The sequence below is a fragment of the Solanum lycopersicum genome, chromosome 3, assembly GCF_036512215.1.
Source record: "Solanum lycopersicum chromosome 3, SLM_r2.1".
NCBI classification, from domain to species: domain Eukaryota; kingdom Viridiplantae; phylum Streptophyta; class Magnoliopsida; order Solanales; family Solanaceae; genus Solanum; species Solanum lycopersicum.
The window spans coordinates 56,927,388-56,947,405 of record NC_090802.1 but is presented as its reverse complement, the minus strand read 5'-3'; the positions used below and the strand labels follow the sequence as shown (position 1 = coordinate 56,947,405).

The window sequence follows — 20,018 nt, the reverse complement described above, 5'->3', positions numbered from 1 at the left end:
AGCTTAGCTTAAGAGAGAAAATGCCATCACATTTAAAGAAACAAATGATGAGATTTACAGGCTTAAATCAAGAACAAATCACATTTAGTTGGGAAAAAGATTTCCAATACGTAGCAAAATATCTTTAAAATTTTCAGCAAGAGTTGGAATACAATCAACCCCTATAAAGGAGGCAGGATAAGGTAATAAAAATAAATATGTTTTACAATAAACATATAATATTGAAAAAATAATAATTGGACAATCCTCTATATAGTACAAGTGCGCAACCTGCCCTTATTGATGATAGCAACTAGAATCGAACCAATGCAATGGACAGACAAAGTCATTCCTCGAACTCAAACAAGATTTATGGTGAAGGAGACGTAAGGATGAGCCTCTGTGTCACCTCCAAAACCAGCCATTCCTCCTTCATCATCAGCTTTCCAGAAATTGCTGCAATTCAATTTAAAAACAATATAAATAGGGAACATGCTAATAGAAACATTAAATAAACGTCAGTCAAAGATTGAGCAGGAAAACATGTAAGTTCCAAGGACCACATAGATGTGGCCAATTGCAACTGAAGAAATGCATGTTCTTTTCTTACAATTTACTCAGTCCACCGTTATCACAACTTTCAGCCTGAAGTAAAGATGCATGTACCCGGGACCAGTAATGGTCAGCCTAAATGCATCCATGTTAGGTGTGTTCTTATTTGGTGGAAACAACAACAACAAATAACAACAAACCCAGTGTAATTCCACAAGTGGGGGTCTAGAAACATGTAGAAATATATCATGTGCTTTATAAACTCCATTGACGATCATGCAATAGAATTTTAGCACGTTAAAAACTTCATAACAGGTTCCTTTGGGCTGGAGTTCAGGGAAAAATATAACATGCTTATAAAAAACCAGTTCTTTCAAGGAGAACAAACAAGGCATTATTTACTACAGGGAGAAAACCATAGGGACTTAAAATCATTCATTCCCAAGCACATAAAACTCTTGCACATATAGTGTTTTAGTGCATCTAGATCTAGGAGGGTGTCTATGTCAAATATGGTTACGATCGGATTCTTTATCACATACCTGTTTGAACTGTCGCAGAGTGACTCGAGAATGGAACGTACTTTCTTCTCACTTTTGATTGAGGGTGCCAAAACAACAGACTGAAAATTTATGTCAGACCTTAAGTTATGATTAGTGATAATAATCTAAATACAACTAAAAGAGTTGTTGAAAAACATAATATTGGAGGGTTCAAATGAATTACCAAAAATGATGGAGGCAACCCGTATCTCAAAATGCTCTCAGCAAAGATACGCACAGCACAAAAGTGCATCCAGGAGCTAAAGACCTGTAGGATGATGGCAGGACTTTTTAGACAAGGATTTCAACCACCAATTACGAACGCTTCAGTTCGAAAAGAAAATAAATCAATCAGCACTAAGAAAAGAAAAGGATAGCGAACCCAGATCGAATTGGATTGTGAAATCTAAAAAGTAATTACGATTTACAGCAGTTGCAAGAATAGAAATCACAATAGGGTACTTTTTAATTACTACTTTGATTTATTGTTTAAGCAGTAAATCTAATTCAAGGTCTTCCTGCTCTTTGCCAGTTGAACCCAAAACTGCTCCATGAATCGGAGGTACCTCAATACACTTACAGATTATGAGTCTACATCCTTGGAATGGAAACATACCAAGGGCTTGTCTTTGAAATGATAATAGATTCATATGAAAGAAGTGTGTGCTAACAAAAGCCTCTACTCGAGGCAAGGCACTTAATATCTAAAGAGAAAACCAAATGGGAAGGCGCAAACCACATGACGATACTCTACTTTTGCTGAAGTTGGACAAACTCATGATAAGTCATTAAGGGTAAGGGAAAGCCAAACTGCTGCTAAGGACTGACCTACCAGGAGTTAAATTTTCCCTCTGGCTTAGCAAATTACCCTCATATTCTCTTACATGCTGATACTGTTTGTACTTTCTGGGAACAAACTCCGAACATCACCACATAGAATTATCAATTATGTTATATGGACCCTTTATTGCCCAAGCCCAAATGGAACTTCATGAATTGCTGTGACATGGACATAAAATAGATTAATAGATACTTATAATTTTCTAATGGACTCTTCGACATACACTAGTCTAAATTGAACATACCTGTTAGGTTTAATATCTGAAGCTAATATCCTTAACACAATCCATGTTGCAGAAATTTGGAACCTCCTCCAATCTCCCCCACCATTCTCCTTTGAAGTAGCCATCTCTAAATGGTTTATCACTATCATCATCTAACAGCACCAATATATTTAAGAGCAATGCGTACCTTTTTGTCAGAAAGTTTGTTTTTCCTATGAAACTGGCGACAGATAACCAGCCAAACCGTGACGTTTTCAGGGCAAGCATGACTTGGGGGGTTCTAGATTAATGAAGATTCAGGCTGTAACTACTGATTTGAATGGAAAATATGACTTGTTGAGCCGTCAAACGAATTTCATGACTACAAACCCCCTCATCGCTCTCACTGGTACTCCCTTTATGTGTGTCCAAATGGCCAGTTCACTTTCCAATTAAACATTAGGTCCAGTTTCCAAAAGTTTTAATCCTTGCATTTTGAGTAATAAGAATCAAATATTGACTAAATATTGGACATGAGACTTCCTATAATTAGTCCTCCATAACCAAATTAGAGGGATGTCAAGATGTAGTAAACAAGATTATTAGAGTTCTCTAACGACATAAATAATCTTGTCCACTCAACAATTTTACCCTGTCAAATGAAATGTAAAGTAATATTATAGTTCCAATGAGTATCTCAGCTCATTAAATGCATCTTCATGAGCTGAATACCTTGTTGAAGACCTTCAGTGTTGGAAACAAGTGATTTTCGCGATGCCTTTGACAATACCAAACAAACCAAGCCTGGCTCAGCTCATCTGTATCAAAAAGAACCTTAGCCAGCCTAAGCTGAAATATGAGCAAGCTGACCCAAGCATAAATTAGCTCAACTCAATGTTGAGGCCTAAGAGTTAATTTCTTCTCCTGATGTTGGTGCTAACTGAACACTCGATTATAAACTTAACTCGTTCAAAACTCTCGTTAGAACTCATTTGCATGCTCTACCTCAACCCTGGTGCGCCACATCAGTAAAGTTGGACTAGCCAATGGGTACACTCGGGAATATACCTAATGCTAAGTAATAAAACAGTAAACATTTGGTAGCAAAACAACATACTAGAATTTCGAAACTGAACAGACATTGTATAAAACAGTTGAGGAGAAAAATTAGCTGGACGTCAAACCAAAACTATATTCCCTCTATGAGATCAAGGCTTTATTTATTTGTATAGATTAACCAAGTGCATACCCAATGATCCGTTCCTCCGTAATATACAAAAATATAACTATGATTTTTATTACTTGCATTGGATTTTACATTGCTGAATAAATTGAATAACCAAGATTTCGGATATTGTAAAAGAAACTAAAATCAAAAGCAAATTAGCTATATGTCATTTTTATTCAACTTGAACAGTTGGTAATTCCTGTTTTGACCAAACAATTGGACACCCTTAGGCCTTAACTGCCTTGTCTCACCCTCTCCCCCATGAAAGGGTCTCCAAAACTCATCCCTCTCTTTATACCACATATATGATCATAATTCTGGCAAAAAAAGAAATTCACAGTACAAACTCGCGATAGGTTCTTAAGATGAAATGCATCAGAGCTTCATACAGGCATTTCTTTGTCTTTCAAATTTTTTATATCCAACAACAGCATACCAGTGAACCACAACAGTCAACTTGGTTGCTTGGCAACTATTTCATACGTAACATGCAACAATTCCCTTTCCTTCTCACTCTCTAGGATAAATTAATAATGCTGGAGGAATTAGGTGTGCTAGAATTCGCATACTGGCACAAAAGAATCTAATGATCTCTTATAATCAATTACAATATGAATAGAAGAAAACCATCCTACAAGGATTTCGTGTGTTTTTATTAACCGGTCTCCTGCTTTATTACCAATCTCCTCCAAAAATGGTAACATAACAAAAAGAATATTTCCAATGGGCCATAGCCCATAAATATGGTTTCCAGTTTATTACTGATCTTCTCCGAAAAGGGCACATAACTAGAAGAATATTTATGATGGGCCATAAAAGTGATCTCCCAAATTTTCAAACTTTTGTTGGGGAAAAAATCAGATAGTAGGTTGTGGAATGAGATGGGAGGGAAAAGAGAAAAAGGATGGTGTAGGTGTGAAGGGTTAGGGAAGTAGGTTGGCCATAAAAGTGATCTCCCAAATTTTCAAACTTTTGTTGGGGAAAAAATCGGATAGTAGGTTGTGGAATGAGATGGGAGGGGAAAGAGAAAAAGGATGGTGTAGGTGCGAAGGGTTAGGGCAGTAGGTTGAGTGGGAGCATTTGATTAGGGAGCCATCATGGGTCTCCAGGGAAAGTGGGAATGGGAGAATATGTTGAAAGGGTAAGATGGCAGATGATTGTTTTGTTGTTTTTACTTTTTCTCTATTTCTAGGAGATAAACTACAAAAATATCCTTAATTTTTTTAGCAAGGCAAGGACACAACAGAAACAACGATAACATCCCATATGAGAAGTCTGGGGAAGGTAGAGTGTACGCAAACCTTACCCGCACACTAATGGAGGTAAAAAGGCTATTATCAAATGACCCTCGGCTCAAACAACGTATAACAAAGCAATTTGAAAAAAAAATTTACAAAAATAGAGAAGGCATTGCAAATAATACGGAAAACATTTAACAACAACAGCAAACAAGGAACAATACGACAACATACCCTGTGAAACCCTTACCTTTGCTGGGTAGAGAGGTCATGAATCTCGGCTTAACAATTGTAACCAAAGCCAAATAATGATAGCAAAATAAGGCGATAACCGAAGTATAAGAAACAACATGTAATAGCGAAACTCGAAGGACAAAATAGTGGTATGTGTTAGAATAGGAATAGGAACAAGAATAGTATGTAGAGTGTTCTACTTGGAAAATAATTTGTATATAGAATCCTTTTTGAAAAATAATTAGTATATAGAATCCTAGTTGGAAAGAATTGCATTATAATGACTATAAATAGGGTCTCAATGTAATTATGTAGATATACAATTCAATAATATTATTTCTCCTTTGTTCCTCACACGGTATTAGAGTCAGGTCTATCCCTATTTGGGCTCTCGGTCCACGCTCTAGTTGGGCCTGAGCGTGAAGAGGGGTGTTTGAATGCGTTAATCCTACATTATTGGGAAATAAGCCAGTGGTCTGCTTATATGGACTTGGACAATACTCATCTCATGAGTTAGCTTGCTTTTGGGAACTTCGGCAATCCTCCCCTCATGAGCTAATTTTTGAGGCTAAATTACGTTCGATCGTCATATTGTTATATGGTGAATAGAGCTTCTACTATCCTGACAGAGAATCAAATAGGTTTTGTTGTCAGCAGGTGGCTATGACTCATATATGCGGCTGTCTGGCCAATGATTATGAGAAAAACTCAACTCTACCCCTTTATAAGTCTCCCATTTCTCTCTCTAAGACCACCCACACAAATGCTAATGGAACCAAGTTCCATGCTCTAAACCTTCTTCTCTTTCTTCCACTCTTCCAACTGAACACCAATTCTTTCACCGTTCTTGATATAGCCCCAAGAAGTACCAAGCCATTCAAACATATCCCACCATCACCTCATGGAAAGACAACAATGAAGAAGAAACAGATGATCTAAATCCTCTTCCGCCTCCTAGCACATATAAACACCAGCTGATGCAGACAACCTCCTGCTTTCTAAGATAAGGAAAATCACATGTTCTGTTGACCCTGTTTCCCCCTAATTAAGAGCCTGTCCTCTCTCCAAGCCATGATGCATTTCATCGTCAAGTACTGGAAAGCTTAATAGCTTCATTATTGGCATATGAACGCTATGAAAATATCCACCAACATTTAATTAGAAAAGGAATGAAAAGATTAAGAACAACTCCCAAACTTGATTGATACCAATTCACATTTGGTAAATCATTCCACCACAGCCTGCCCCCTTTCTACGCTTCAATATCTCCCTATTTTATCTATTTATTCCTGTATCCTTATTCTTGGTTGGTAAATATTTTAGGTCTCTGCAATCATTGTTTTTTAAAGTTCTTACAACAGAGAATGCAATTTTGAGTTATTTTTTTCCTTGATAGGTTGAGGTCTCTTTGCTCCTCTTTCTGGGATAAGTTGATAGGTTATGATCGTTATCCATTTATTCTTTCCATGGTTCATTTCTAAATAATGAAAACAGAGATCTTTCTCAAAAGTAGTGAAAGAAAAGATTGCAAAAGCCTTTTTCTAATCCCAGAACGTGCTCCCTCTGTTTCATATGTTGCTCATGTAAAATGAGACTTGGTTACAAAGCAAAAGTAAGGCTCCAGACCACCACATGCATTGTTACTGGAGTGGTCTATTATATCTTCTTCAATAGTTCATTCCGAAAGTTCATGCAACCAATTCGGGAATATATTCTCTTGGATCTCATAATCATTTCACTTCCACCAACCTCTATCAGATCACAAATTCTAGAAGAGTGAACTCATTCCATCCCTTTGAATTAATCAAAATTCAAGTTAGCATCTGATTGTAAAGTGATCTTGGTTGACCCATAGACTTCATCCAAGTAAACCCAAACTAAGAAAGATACTTCAAGTCCATAATTAAGTAGTTTAGAAATATTTTGAAAAATCAATTCATTTTTTCATTTCCTTAAGAGACTGAAAAGCATCTCAAATTTAAAGCCAGTACCACAGCGAGAAGTCTATGAATCTCAATAACTTAACAGTTAGCAAAAAAATGTATTCAGAAATGCTTTAAAGTACAATAGGTTCTTAAGAGGGAAGTACCTCCCCATAACTGGTATAGCACCACTGCAACAGAGAGCTTCTGAATGTCTCTTGATCTTGCATCAGTTTTTCCAGCTCTTGTTTCCGGCTTTCTTGAGTCTCTGGATTATGTTCGAAATCACGAATCTGAATCAAATGTAGCATAAGACTCTCTTTAGATGACGCCTTCCTCTACCAATAGTTCTTCCAACCACACAGTTTTACATATTAAAAAAACTATTCTTCCACCTGATGGGTGTCCTGGAAAAGAGAGACTTGGAAAAGGTAAGGAAAACTACCTGGAAGCCTCTTTCACGCGCCTTATTCTTGAAATTGTCGGCATCACGGTTGAATAATGTTACCGTATAAAGAGCATATTCATTGTCCTCATAGAGCATCTTAGAAGATCTGGGAACCTAAACAATTAGTTAAGTGAAAAAGGAGAACTTGTGGGATAGCACTATAAAGAATTCAGAAAGATAAAAACATTTCCAAATTCACGAAATAAGTAAGAAATCCAGTTTGTCCTCTAAGGAGAATAAACTAATCCAATATCCATTGCCAAAATCAGAATCACTATGCATAGGAGAGACACAATCCAAGTAAATAGAAGATATGTAAAGCTATAAACTGTATCCAACAAACTTCTTACCACGTAGGTGGTCAGGGTCTCGTAACTGGATAACCAGTCTTTCTGTGAGTATTTAGAAACAACAGCAAGGAGAGTTGTTAGGTGTTCTGAGGTAACAACATCTGCTGGCTTTACCAAATTGGACAGATCACGGACAGCTAAGCTGGAACAAAAATCACCAAGCACATCAGCTAGAATGTCAATTACCAAGTAGATACTAATTCAAGAACAATTATAGCAACCAAGATCAGCAACTCCAAAGATTATTTAGGCCGCCGCCACCACCTCAGAATCTCAGAGGAAATTCCAATCATTAACCAATTAAAACAACAAATAACAAAGAACCAAACATTGAAGAGCAGTCTCCCTGATCCTTTGATAAGGATAAGTTCCAAGACCAGAGCACCAAACTTCAGAATTTTTGTGATCTTCTCCAAAAGATTTTAAAGTTTCTATGAGCAACATAAATCTAGCACTCTGTATGGAAGTTCTATTTTTAATTTCTCTTATCCAAATGGAGATCCTATAATCCCTAAAATTTCATTTGTTAGTGATATATCTAATGCAAAACTATCTATCACCACATATTGTTTTAAAACAATTCATCTATCACCACGACATGTAAATTCAAAATTAATTTAGATCATAGGAATATAATTGATTTAAGGTACATTTTGACAGTAGCTACTTCTTCTTCTTCTTCTTCTTATTTTGTGCACACAATTCTAACCGACCATATAACATGAGGGCCACTTTTTCTTTTGATTACCGAGAAATTCCGAAGGGTCAGTGGCACACGGTCTGGAACTCTGTGGATAATGAGTCCACCACTCTACTCTTTTCCAATTGAATAACAGAATTTTGTCAGCGGCAGAGTTTGAACACATGATGTGCACTTAACCCACACATCACAAGTTGAATTCTTACCACTAGACCAAAGCTCTGGGGTCATGAGGGCCACGTTTAATATCTGTCGACCAACATGGATGTATTTTCCATGTATGATCTTTATAAAAAAGCTTTCCATGTCGAATAGAAGGCTATTTGGACATAGCCCGTCTTAAGTTCTCTCTCCCTTTTTAAATTCTACAATTATGTCCATCTATGTTGCAAGTGTAACTGACAAACATTAGGCACTAGGTAAAGCTTTTGTTGGTAAATCAATAATAACATAGCTGAATAGTCAAAACTGACAAATCACCATTAAGTGGAAGTCCATGTTTATAAAATGAAATCCCATCTCTTACATACCTTCCGGTTTGTTTTCGGTTGATGGCATTTAGTTGACTACGCACATTGTTATACTCAGAAACACGAACCTGTCATAGATAACCAACAGATGTAAGAGCGATCAAACTATCTAATTATTGGCACAATTTACATGACATTTTGCAGAAACCCTTTGATAATTTCGAACTATCAGAATAGAAAGTAGTATCATCTATTGTCATATCGTTAGGAAATGATATTGTTCGAGCAATATAGCCAATATTATGATTAGAAAACCCTTAGTAGTAAATCAAGATACTTTATACTCAACATTTAATCCAAAATGAAGTATCTCATAGAAAACTATAATAAGACTCAACCCCACCATTGTCATACTTAATTGAAAAAATGATGTATGAAATAAGGATATTTTATATTAAAGAAACTTTCCTCATGACTAGAATTCCTAATTATAACACAACCATCTAGGATAAAATATATTACTAACTTCGATAATTCCTAACATAAAAACAATATTAGTTCTCTCAACTTTCAAGGCACTATATCTCAAACTCAAGGTAGTGAAGTAACTTGAATTAATCAAAAATAAAATGCCAAGTAGAACATACTGAAGAAAGTTATTATTGATAAAGCACTATTCTGAATGGTTGCTGGTATACTGTATATGCGTGTTTTTCTCGCTTCATTAGTAAAATTTATAACATTAGCATCTTGAAATAATGCCGTTGAGATAACAGACAATCATTGCAAAGTGTTAAAGAAATGGATGTTGGGCCTAATTCAACCTCAAAAGCTAGCTAATGAGGGAGGATTGTTCGAGGCCATATAAGGAGACCACCCACCCCCTTTTCATCCGACATGGACTCTTCAACAAAATGTAAAGCAGTGCTACAATTCTTTCCTCATGATAGTCACCAGGGCTGCAGAAGTAGGAAGAATGGCTCAGTATTATTTCAGTAAAGTAGAGACCCTGAAACGGGATCTTGGATTCGCCCTCGGCTATGTGTCCTTTGGATACTTCGCTTGCCCGCCACCAGTGGGTCAAGGTGTGTAACATGGTTTCTATGAAACAAGTTAAGGCTCAACAGGGTTGACTAAGATCAATGTTCAAGGAAGGGATTTTATGGTAAAGTGACGATTCAAAGAGGCCTAAGGTCATTTTCCAAGCTAAGCCACATAACGGCTTGTTGCAGCACCCCGAAATAAGCAAGTTCTCAATTACCAAAAAGAAAAAGCTATGGTGATGTAAACATCAGGGACATTATCATCGTAAATTGAATAAGTAGCTGAAGAGTAGCCAAAAAAGTTTTTACTTAAAAAAAAATAATAGAATAGCCAAAAATATTGTCGAAACAATGACAATAAATGCAATATTTAGATGATGAAACTTAATACCTAGACTCTAATGCCATAAAGAAAGAAAAATGGAGAAGACTTTCCAAAATAGTGTCTACAGATTCAATGTTCAGTGCAGGACTCAATGCCCACACTTTGACCACAAATAAGAGAACAAGAAGATACTTTTCACAACAGCAGAATTCAAAAATAAGAGGAAGGACTCAATATCCAAACTCTATTACCACGAAGAAGGATAAAAGACTAAGCTTTGAGAGATATTTTGGTTTGAAGAGAAGCTGGAAGAACAGCAGGAATAGTGATGTAAGAGACGATATAATTTGACTAATGGTGGAAAATCCTCCCATATGCAAATGGTCTACCAAGAAATAGAATCTACATAAAGATATGATTTCTCCAAAAGACGCCCAGTATTTTGTACATATTATTATCTCATGGGTGAGGGTGCACCCAAAAGAAACTAGGAATAAGAAGTAACTCCTCAACTGTAAAAAACCATCCTCTGTCTATTCAAAAGCTCTCAAATTTCTGCTCTTTCATAGGACTCACATTAGTGCTCGTGGCACAACATACTAGAACTCCCCCCCCCCCCCCCAAACCTTTTCTCTTTTTTCTTTTATATGTCCAACTCAATATTGTTCAACATGTCAATTATGTTCCTCCACCTTTTGCAGATAAAGAATTGATATCCACTTCATTGAAAAAACCTTCTGAGATCTAACCTGTTACAGGCCTTGAGGGTTGATAATGCATATGGAAAAAAACACAAGATTGTCTAGCGTCTTGAAATTAAAATAAGTGGTTAAATACATTTGTGCAGATATGGACCTATTCAGTTCTCCAAAGAGCAAACACAAGTCTTAACGGTCAAAAGTGAAAGTAATAATTGATATTTCATCTTTACTTTCTCACTCAGTTAAGGTAGCATCAGTATGTGCTTTTTTTTTAATCTGGTAATATTAGAGTATCATTATGTGCTTCATTCATGTTGTTAGACTTTACTTTACATAATAAATCTATTTCTTTGTTTACTTCACCACCTTATACATATTGGACAAATTATAACTATTTACTTGTATTGTGAATATTTTCTGTGAGATTTGAATTGCAAAACCCGTCACCACCCAACAAAAATTGAAAATTATACAAATAAGATCTCTGACATGCCAATATCCATACTTGTTTCATATAACACAACAGCATAGATACCTTAAGGTCATCCTCAATCTTGGCAACTTGGCTGTGAATTCCATCCACAATCTCCTTAAGAGGTGACATAGTGGGATACTTTGCCTCATCCCATGCAAACCTATGACGAATATGAAATTTCTTGTCAGAAAAATGTTCACATGATGAAAGCAGTCAAATTACGTGATTACCTAGTGAGGTATGAGTCAACAGGAACTCCATCTACAGTGAGAGAGCTACTGAGAACGCCGGAAACTCTCTCCAATTCCTCGATCTGACGCCGTGTCTTGGAGCAGACCCCTTCAATGAAGCTATTTGACTGCAAAATTCAAACTTCCCACATCAGATTCGCATCAATACCACCTTAATTAACTAAATTTCTCGATTCCTGAATATGGATAATCAAACTCTACCTATTCCCTTCCCCAATTGCAAAATTGCAGCTAGTATCCACTAAAACCGAGAAAATGATAACAATCCATTATAGATCACACATTACAAATGCTTTGAACTAAAACAGAGACCACATCAAAATGTAGAGAGAGAGAGAGCGAGAAAAAACAAAACTCACCTTGATGAGATCATCGCTGAGAGCTAAAAGCGAATCCAATGTACCGACACGGAGATTAGGGATGTTAAACTGCAAATTCAACGAGAAAAAAATGAAGGTGATCCAAAAAATCAGACAGATCTCAGTAAAATATGTTAGAGGAATGGCAGAGCTTACTCTGTAAAGAGGAGTGTCGAATGAATGCCTGGATATGGATTCTTGAAGGCGACTCCAGAGAGAAGTAGTAGAAGAATTTTGCTGAACGGGAAGAGAAACCACCCAATACCTGGAAGCCATTATTCCACACTTGTTCTTCTTCTTGGTTTGATTGATTAGATGCAAAGGAAGATAGAAATACGAGTCGTTGAACTTTTTAGTCCCCCGGACCTTATGTAGTTGTGACTTGTGTGTCCATATGCGTTAATAGAAGCACCTTCGCAGAGTTTCGGAATTACACTAACACCCCCTGTTGTTTGAATCTGTGGTGTCAATTGAAGAGGGACCTAAGTTTTTCTTTTGTTTTTTTTTCTATTATTGAAGTTTGATTAGTTTTAAGGAAAACGGATTTGATATATTTTAATTTTATCATTTAAAGCTAATATATTTTTTTATTATAAAAGAGATTCATATATATTTTATTGATGTAAACAGATAGCTCATATATATTTTTTTTTCTAATGGAAGTGAAAAAGATAATTTTATTTTAATTTTTTGATAATATTTTTAAATAAATATAATCTTATATGAGTATATTCAATTATCCTCGAGCATATATTTTTTAATTTTCTTTTTGTTTCAATGACTAATATAGATTTATTATTATGATGGTTAAATTTATTTATGTTTCACTAATATTCTTGTAAAATTTATCATAGATGACACAATTTTTTTTTTCAAATACAAAAACTAAATTGCAATATAGCAGAAAAATAGTTTGAAATTATATGTAGCCAAAAAAATGTTTTAAAATTTTTTCTTACATCATTAAGGAATAAAAAAAATAATAAAATAAGAATAAAAACTCCAATAATGATAATCAAAGAAGTAAAAATTAATAATTTATGTGTGAAAAAAATTAAAATAAAATATATCTTGAACTTTGCTAGAAGGATCATATATACCCTAAATGAGGTCTAAGCAAATCAAATCAACACGAGACATTATAACATGTGAAAAAAATAAGAAAGATTTAATAATTATTAAAAAGGTCTTAATTTTACGATCAATCACTGATTTTATTGTACTAATATTAAAATGACAAAAATAAATTTTTATACTTAATAAAGTCACTCAGCTACAACTAAAAATAGGACATTTTTATGATTCTTAATTTCTTAGCAACTATCTCATAATTTTTTGTTACAAAAATTAATTTTATAACTTAGTGTTATAATCGGTTAGTTGAGGAACTCTAACACCAACAAAAAATAGTTTTTTTGACTTAAGTGTTACCAAAAATGACTATTATAAAACTTAATCCCTCGATTGCTAATAATATCCACGACTTATAGGTCAGGAGTTAAGATGCATTACATTTAATTTGTTGAAATGTAATAAATTTAGTTAATGTACAATTTAAATTCTAATATAGTCCATAAAGATAAATAAATTATTAAATCAGAAAAATATAAAATTGAAATAAATTGACAATAATATAAAAATCTGTCAGTACTCACAACTTTTGTTGTTTTTTTAATTTTTTCCTTTAAAATATATTTAATGGTAAAAGAAAATGTTGGATCTAATTACTTTTGAAAACTCGAGATATCAAGGTAAATTTTATAATTTTCAAGTATAAAAGAGTAGATTTCCGTATTTTGGCAATTTATTTGGGTCTAAAATAGAATAGTAGTATTTCAATGGGTGTTAGAAGGAATATTGTAAGTTTATGAACCTAAACTGAGAAAGAATAAGTTGAAGTGACTGAAACACACGTTTTTTAACTTGATTTTGTTAGCTAAAAGAGAAGCTTCTGGTGCATCATCAGTGAATTGAGAGCGAAAAATTTAAGACAGTTCAATTTCGTCCTCCAGATCTAACGCTAACCATATGAACACTCACTGTAAAGAGCAATCGATTCGTTGATTGATCAAACTGAAAGTGCAGACAATTTGCTAAGTAGTAGTAGTAATATAGATTTAGATGAATCTATTGAAGTTTTTACTTGCAGCTTGTTTGGCTTCTGGACTCGCAGCTATTCTCATCTACATCACTGGCGTCGACACTCTACGTGCGAGCATAATTTATTTACCATTCAAAGTTTCGTTGTGCACCGACTTGTTAATGTGAATGAATTGATATATTTTGTTCGTTTTTTGTTTGCAGATGGATCATATCATTTATCTGAGGAGGATTTGGAGGCGTTACACTCTCTACAGTCTGGTTTCCGGAAGTGCGTGGTGAGTTGGACTTGTAGTGGCTTTTGGTTATGTGATTTCAGTTTTGCTATCGATGTTTGTTTTCATTGCTCTAGTTAATTAAGCTATGAAGTAGCTGAATTGCCAAATCTCTAGGTTAATCTTTATTTTGTGCACTACTCCGGTTACTGCATTGTGGAGACGCGAGAAAATTATGGTATCGTAGGTTTGATTGGCATATTTCTGTTTATTTACTGCTAGCTTGGATCTCGGGTTGTTAAATCTCTGTGTGTAATCTTTATCTAACATATCTGAACTTGTCTGATTGAATATCCTTGAACCAGACTGCAATAGTTAACTTTTACATAGTTTTTCATTTTAAATAATGCTAAAAAGATCAGGATTTGTTGCTTGCTCTTGTAGCAGTGGGTTAATCTTAGTTAAGCTGACGTCAGTGTTTTTTACCTCTATTTGTATATTTTCTGATATCATTGCTTTATGGATGTCTGTAGCACTCCTTTTTGTTCAAGTATATGGAGTAGCACTCTTAGTTTAAGATGAAAGATGAAGAACATTTTCTTGCTAAGTAAGCAAAACTTTTCATTAATAGCCCACATCCACACACGAAGGCAACGTGCCATTGCCAAAAAGAAATAACCAAGTCTTTACAATCAGCTTTTCTGTACCGAATCTATGAAATCTACCAGACTATTCTCATGATACATAATGCAATTTACACCAGAGAGCTAACATACTAAACCCTTTAACTTAAAAATCACATACAGTTACAGGCTTCCTTAAAAGTGTCTCTGGTTCCACAAAACCTAAGCCATGTAGGCTGGTATTCTCCCCACATCCTCTTCAGATATCATCGGACTTAGTTCCATATCCACGGCAAATAAGTTTTCAAGTGACCGAGAATCACCATTCAACTCCAAAAATTTGAGAAAGAGTACCCAAAATTTGGATGCCAATGGGAAATGCAAAAAAGGTGTCCATTGTCCATTTATATGCTCCACACATGTAGCATTTGCTGCATAATTTGCAGTTCTCCCCTCTGGAAGTCCTCTATTTCAAGTAGGTATCATGAACCGTTAACCAACCGAAGCAACCCAATTTATAAGGAGCTTTGGTCTTCCCATATCATTTCCACTCCAAATCCAGTTTTGGTGAGACTTTGGTAGCAAGACTTCACAGTGAACCTTCCGCTACTGATAGCTGTCCAGACCAGTGAGGCGGGCTCATTTGAGATGCACTAACCTGCTCCAAATCTTGTAGCTTTATATCCATTTGTCAATTAACACATTCCTTCTAAAACCAACAGTTTGGTCATTCCTAGTTCTGCACTGAGCAATAGTTGCTTCTCTCTCTGCTGCAAAGCTAAATGGATCTGTGTACTTTGGCTTCAGGAAAAGTTGAAAAGATTAAGAATATTATTTTGTGCAATATTTTCATAGTTATGCCTTTTCTCTTGGCATCTTCAGTTGCAAAAATAGTGAGCTTTCTTTGTTCTGGTTATTGTGTTTGGTTTATATGTAAGGCCTGAACGGAGACTGCTGTACTTTAGCAAGTAGATCTTTAAGATTGGTTAAACATGTGCCATCCTCATGTTTGTTGTATTAGCTAACTGGAAAGTGATGCAGAGTGCAAATGGATTAGGTTTACAAGCAGCAAGTGGCAGGGACTATTGTGAGGTTACAATGAAGTTTCCTGGTGAAACAGTACCAAAGTGGGTAAGTTTTCTTTCGTTCACTGGTCCCCCACCCCTCTACCCTGTCTTGCCATATAGGAATATAGGGAAACTATCGCAGCTACCATGGTAGTTTATCTTCTTCATCATCATTCAACACATGACACATTATTGCCTAATTCTCTTTCCTGCTGGCCCACATAAAATCCAAATCACTTGATTCTTATTTCACAAATTTGGGAACCCAAAACTAGTTTTTACATATCCTCAGCTAGTACTTTAACCACCTTTTTTTTTTTGGTTTCACTTATAATAGAAAGATCCAAAAACTGGAGAACTTGAGGGCTTGTCATATGAGCTGAACTTATGTGAAGCTGTGGCTACTTGGGAACAGGTCAGTAATTTTTTCACACGACTACTGGATTAACTTGTACTATTTCTGTTATTAGTGAAATAAGGTGTTCTTTTTCTCTGACAAGAGCATATGCTTGAAGCTTGGCTTACCTAAAGTTTACAGCTTGCACCTTATTTTACATACTACAATTGATTTAAATACAGTGGAATGATTGCTAGGTGAGGAACAGTACCACAGTACTCACAAAGGAGTACATTGATGCCCTACCAAATGGATGGGAGGACTATGCATGGAGAAGGATTAATAAGGGGGTACTTCTGTAAGTGTGATCTCACTCTTAACCATATGATTGTTGATATTGTTGGTACTACCACTTAGAAGTCCTTATATAAGTGCATAACTAGCTGCATAACCATGATTGGAGTGATTAACTTTTGCTTCGAAGTTAATGTAGACACTCTCTTACTGCGTCGCACTATGTTGATTGTTGCTTGCCTTTTTGTGATATATAATTGGAATATATTATATGATCTTGCAGCAGATCGAAATATATACTTGTTACATCGTTCTGCTGATACCTCTTAATGCTTATAAAAGTTCTTCAATCTTTCATGAATTATTTTACAATTAGCGTGAACCTCAACTTCCTGTAACTCAAGAATCTGGTGTGGGTTGTTGATTTTTGTGGAGTATCACTTTTCTGGTGCAGGAACCAATGTGAAAATAGAACTCTTTGCATGGAGAAGCTCTCTCTAGTACTTCCAGAAAGACCACCATTATTTCCAAGGCAGTATAGTCGATGTGCTGTTATAGGCAACTCAGGAGATCTTCTTAAAACAAAATTTGGTGATGAGATTGATAGCTATGAAGCTGTTTTCAGGGAAAATGGAGCACCGATACAGGTTTTGCAAGCTGATCAACTTCTCTTTTTCACTTGATTTTGTGTACCTCTAACACCTGCCTTCTTTGGTTTTTACAGAACTACACAGAATTTGTGGGCACGAAAAGTACATTTCGCCTTCTTAATAGGGGTTCTGCTAAAGCTCTTGACAAAGTAGCAGAGTTGTATGGTATTGGCACAATTCCCACTTTTGTAGGGTTTGATCTTTCATTATGACCATGCTAAATATCTTAAATTCTACAGAAAGAGGAAAGGAGGTGTTGATAGTCAAAACAACTATTCATGATATCATGAACAAGATGATTCGGGTGAGCACTTTCTTCTGCATTTGATATACACAGATGGACTAGTAAAATACCCCATTGTTTTGCACGATGTGTATTAACATAGACTATATTAAACTATGTTGCTCAGACTCTTCAAAAATGTCATCAGATGCGTGTCGGATCCTTCAAAACTAGTGCATTTTCGGAGGACCCGACACAAGTGCGGCAACATTTTTGGAGAAGCCTAGTAACTTAGATATTAAAGAACTATCCACTGGTGTCGGAAGTAAGAGAATATGGTCCATTAATAAGATGATGAAACAACTGGAATATTTAATTTTGCACTATATTGGAAACGAGTGTCATGTATGTTGCATCACTATGCAGAAATTCTGTAATGTAGAATGTTAACACAAGTATAATCATAACACTGACTGTATATCCCAGCTGACTTTTGTGTGCTTTTGTTTCGGGAAGGTCTATCTAATAAGCCAAAATTTTAATGAGTTATTTCTGATATCTAGTTTGGGAAGACCTTTTCCTTTCGTAATGAAATATAAGCCAGAATTTTGGTTTGGCTGTCAGTATGCTTGAAATAGTTCCTGCATTATGTGTTGCTTGTTATTCCATAGCTAATGTATCCACTCCCAAGTGTCTTTCCCAAACTCGATAAATCTTTGGCCATGTGATGCAATAAAGTTGTTTCTGAGGCAGACTGGAAACTATAATCTGTTTGGTAGTATATCATTTTGTGGGAAGAATCTCAACCCAGTGTTCTGCATCAATAAGGTTGTTTCAGACAGACTGGAAATTATTTATTTACATCTTCCTGTTTGGTATATCTTTCCGTAGGAAGTTCCCATTCTCAACAAAGTGTATCTCATGTTGGGTGCATCCTTTGGTTCAGCAGCAAAAGGAACTGGACTGAAGGCTCTAGAATTTGCCCTCTCCATCTGTGACACTGTCGATATGTATGGTTTTACAGTTGATCCAGGCTATAAAGAATGGTAAGACGAAGCTAAAACAGCTTATGGTGGATATTCTTTGTTCTAAATATTTCTAGAACGTATCATTGCATCTTCCTTTCCTGCATACGTGATAATAAATTTTTTATATCATCACAGGACCAGGTATTTTTCAGAGTCTCGGCAAGGTCATACACCTCTGCAAGGAAGGGCATATTATCAAATGATGGAATGCCTAGGGGTTAGTTAACTACTCCTATAAAAATGCTACTCTGTTTCTTTTTCCCCAAATGATGAGTCTTCATTCCTGTTGAAATAGTGTAGTATGAGTATCATTGTTCAAGTTGTTTAGACAAGTCTAAGGGGAGGGAAGTTGGTCATACTATGAAAATAATGTCTTTAACCACTTACTTCAATTGTCAGAAAAGAAAGTAAGCACACTTATCACTAAAGAGAGAGCACGGAGATCACAGATTTGCCGGTAACACACACGCAGAAGTACAGACGGTGCAGATACAACCTGGAGAAACATTTACACAATACTCCTAAAATAGACAACTAGAAACTTGAAATATTTACACCATACATAAAATAGAGACAACTAGAAACATATAGATTTTAGACCTCCTAACATAGAAGCTTGAAAACAGTCATAGTACAGCTAGTAATATCACTTGGATGCTTAGCTGTTGTTACATTCTCTTTAGGGTATAAGAACGTTCTTCGTTGATATATTGCAAATCTAACATTTATCAATTTTTTAAAGCTTATTAAAATCCATTCTCCAATGCGAGCCGATCCAGATCGTGTTGTGAAGTGGTTACCCAGCCGCAGCACAATCATTGCTGCCCGAATTGCATCAGAGAAGTTGCTCAGGTGAATGACTGTTTCTTTCAGTGGCAATAAACTGTATTTCAACTGTCAAGAAAATCCACATCCCAATTTCATCTCAAGTCCCTTTGTTTAATTTGTTCAACAACCTTATATAAGCTTGGTTTGCATGCCTGTAGGAGAGTCGGAGCTGGATCGACCAATCTTTTGGCTACATGTTCCATAATCAAGAAGCAACAGAAAGGAAATGATGTGGACATGTCAAACCTTAGAAAAGCAGCTGTTGAACATCGGAAATATGTAAAAGGCACTACAATGTATCCTTTGGAGCACAATCCAGGACATGGCCAACTCTGCACAGTTCCCAACAAGTTGATAGTCAGAAAACTAAATTAACACGAATTCATTACACCAAACTTCAGGGTCATGCTGTGAAAAAGCCCTGCGTTCTTTGGGAAGATGGTCTGCCAACTTTTTCTTTTGGTGCACTTGTTGACCATTCCCCACTGTCTTGAGAATTTGCGTGCTTGCTACCTGAATGTTTTGCTCAAAGTTGGTTACAAGTATTGTTGACAAGGCCTTCTCGCGTCCAAGGTTAAGGTGGCTCGCTCTTCTCTTACCAAAATTATACAGCAGAGTTCTCTTTATATTCATGTATTCTTTTGGCGGCTTGTATGGGACCAGGATGACTCTCTTTCAGTTAGTTTAGCCTTTTAAAATGTAATGAGCAACCGGCTCTTTTCTCGTGGTGTTGGTTTTAATATATGAAATGAAGAAATCAAGCGCTAATCAGCATTTGTTATGGATTAGAAAA

General features: G+C 35.8%; 2 protein-coding genes across 2 annotated transcripts; one reads left to right on the top strand and one right to left on the bottom strand.

Annotated features, from left to right (window-relative positions):
* Positions 1–62: 62 nt before the first annotated feature.
* Positions 63–12,344, bottom strand: LOC101251661 (V-type proton ATPase subunit C). The gene is made up of 11 exons (XM_004235247.5): positions 12,017–12,344; positions 11,861–11,929; positions 11,481–11,608; positions 11,311–11,410; positions 8,767–8,834; positions 7,537–7,678; positions 7,184–7,300; positions 6,906–7,031; positions 1,258–1,341; positions 1,074–1,153; positions 63–435 (listed from the first exon to the last, which is right to left on the bottom strand). The coding sequence occupies exons 1-11, from the start codon at positions 12,134–12,136 to the stop codon at positions 339–341; spliced, it is 1,131 nt and encodes a 376-aa protein (XP_004235295.1). The 5' UTR covers positions 12,137–12,344; the 3' UTR covers positions 63–338.
* Positions 12,345–13,683: 1,339 nt separating this feature from the next.
* Positions 13,684–20,018, top strand: LOC101253168 (sialyltransferase-like protein 2). The gene is made up of 12 exons (XM_004235252.4): positions 13,684–14,069; positions 14,165–14,238; positions 15,840–15,929; positions 16,203–16,280; positions 16,460–16,560; positions 16,951–17,143; positions 17,221–17,311; positions 17,386–17,450; positions 18,261–18,415; positions 18,533–18,614; positions 19,140–19,249; positions 19,384–20,018. Exons 1-12 carry the CDS (start codon positions 13,982–13,984, stop codon positions 19,598–19,600), a joined length of 1,344 nt encoding a protein of 447 aa, XP_004235300.1. The 5' UTR covers positions 13,684–13,981; the 3' UTR covers positions 19,601–20,018.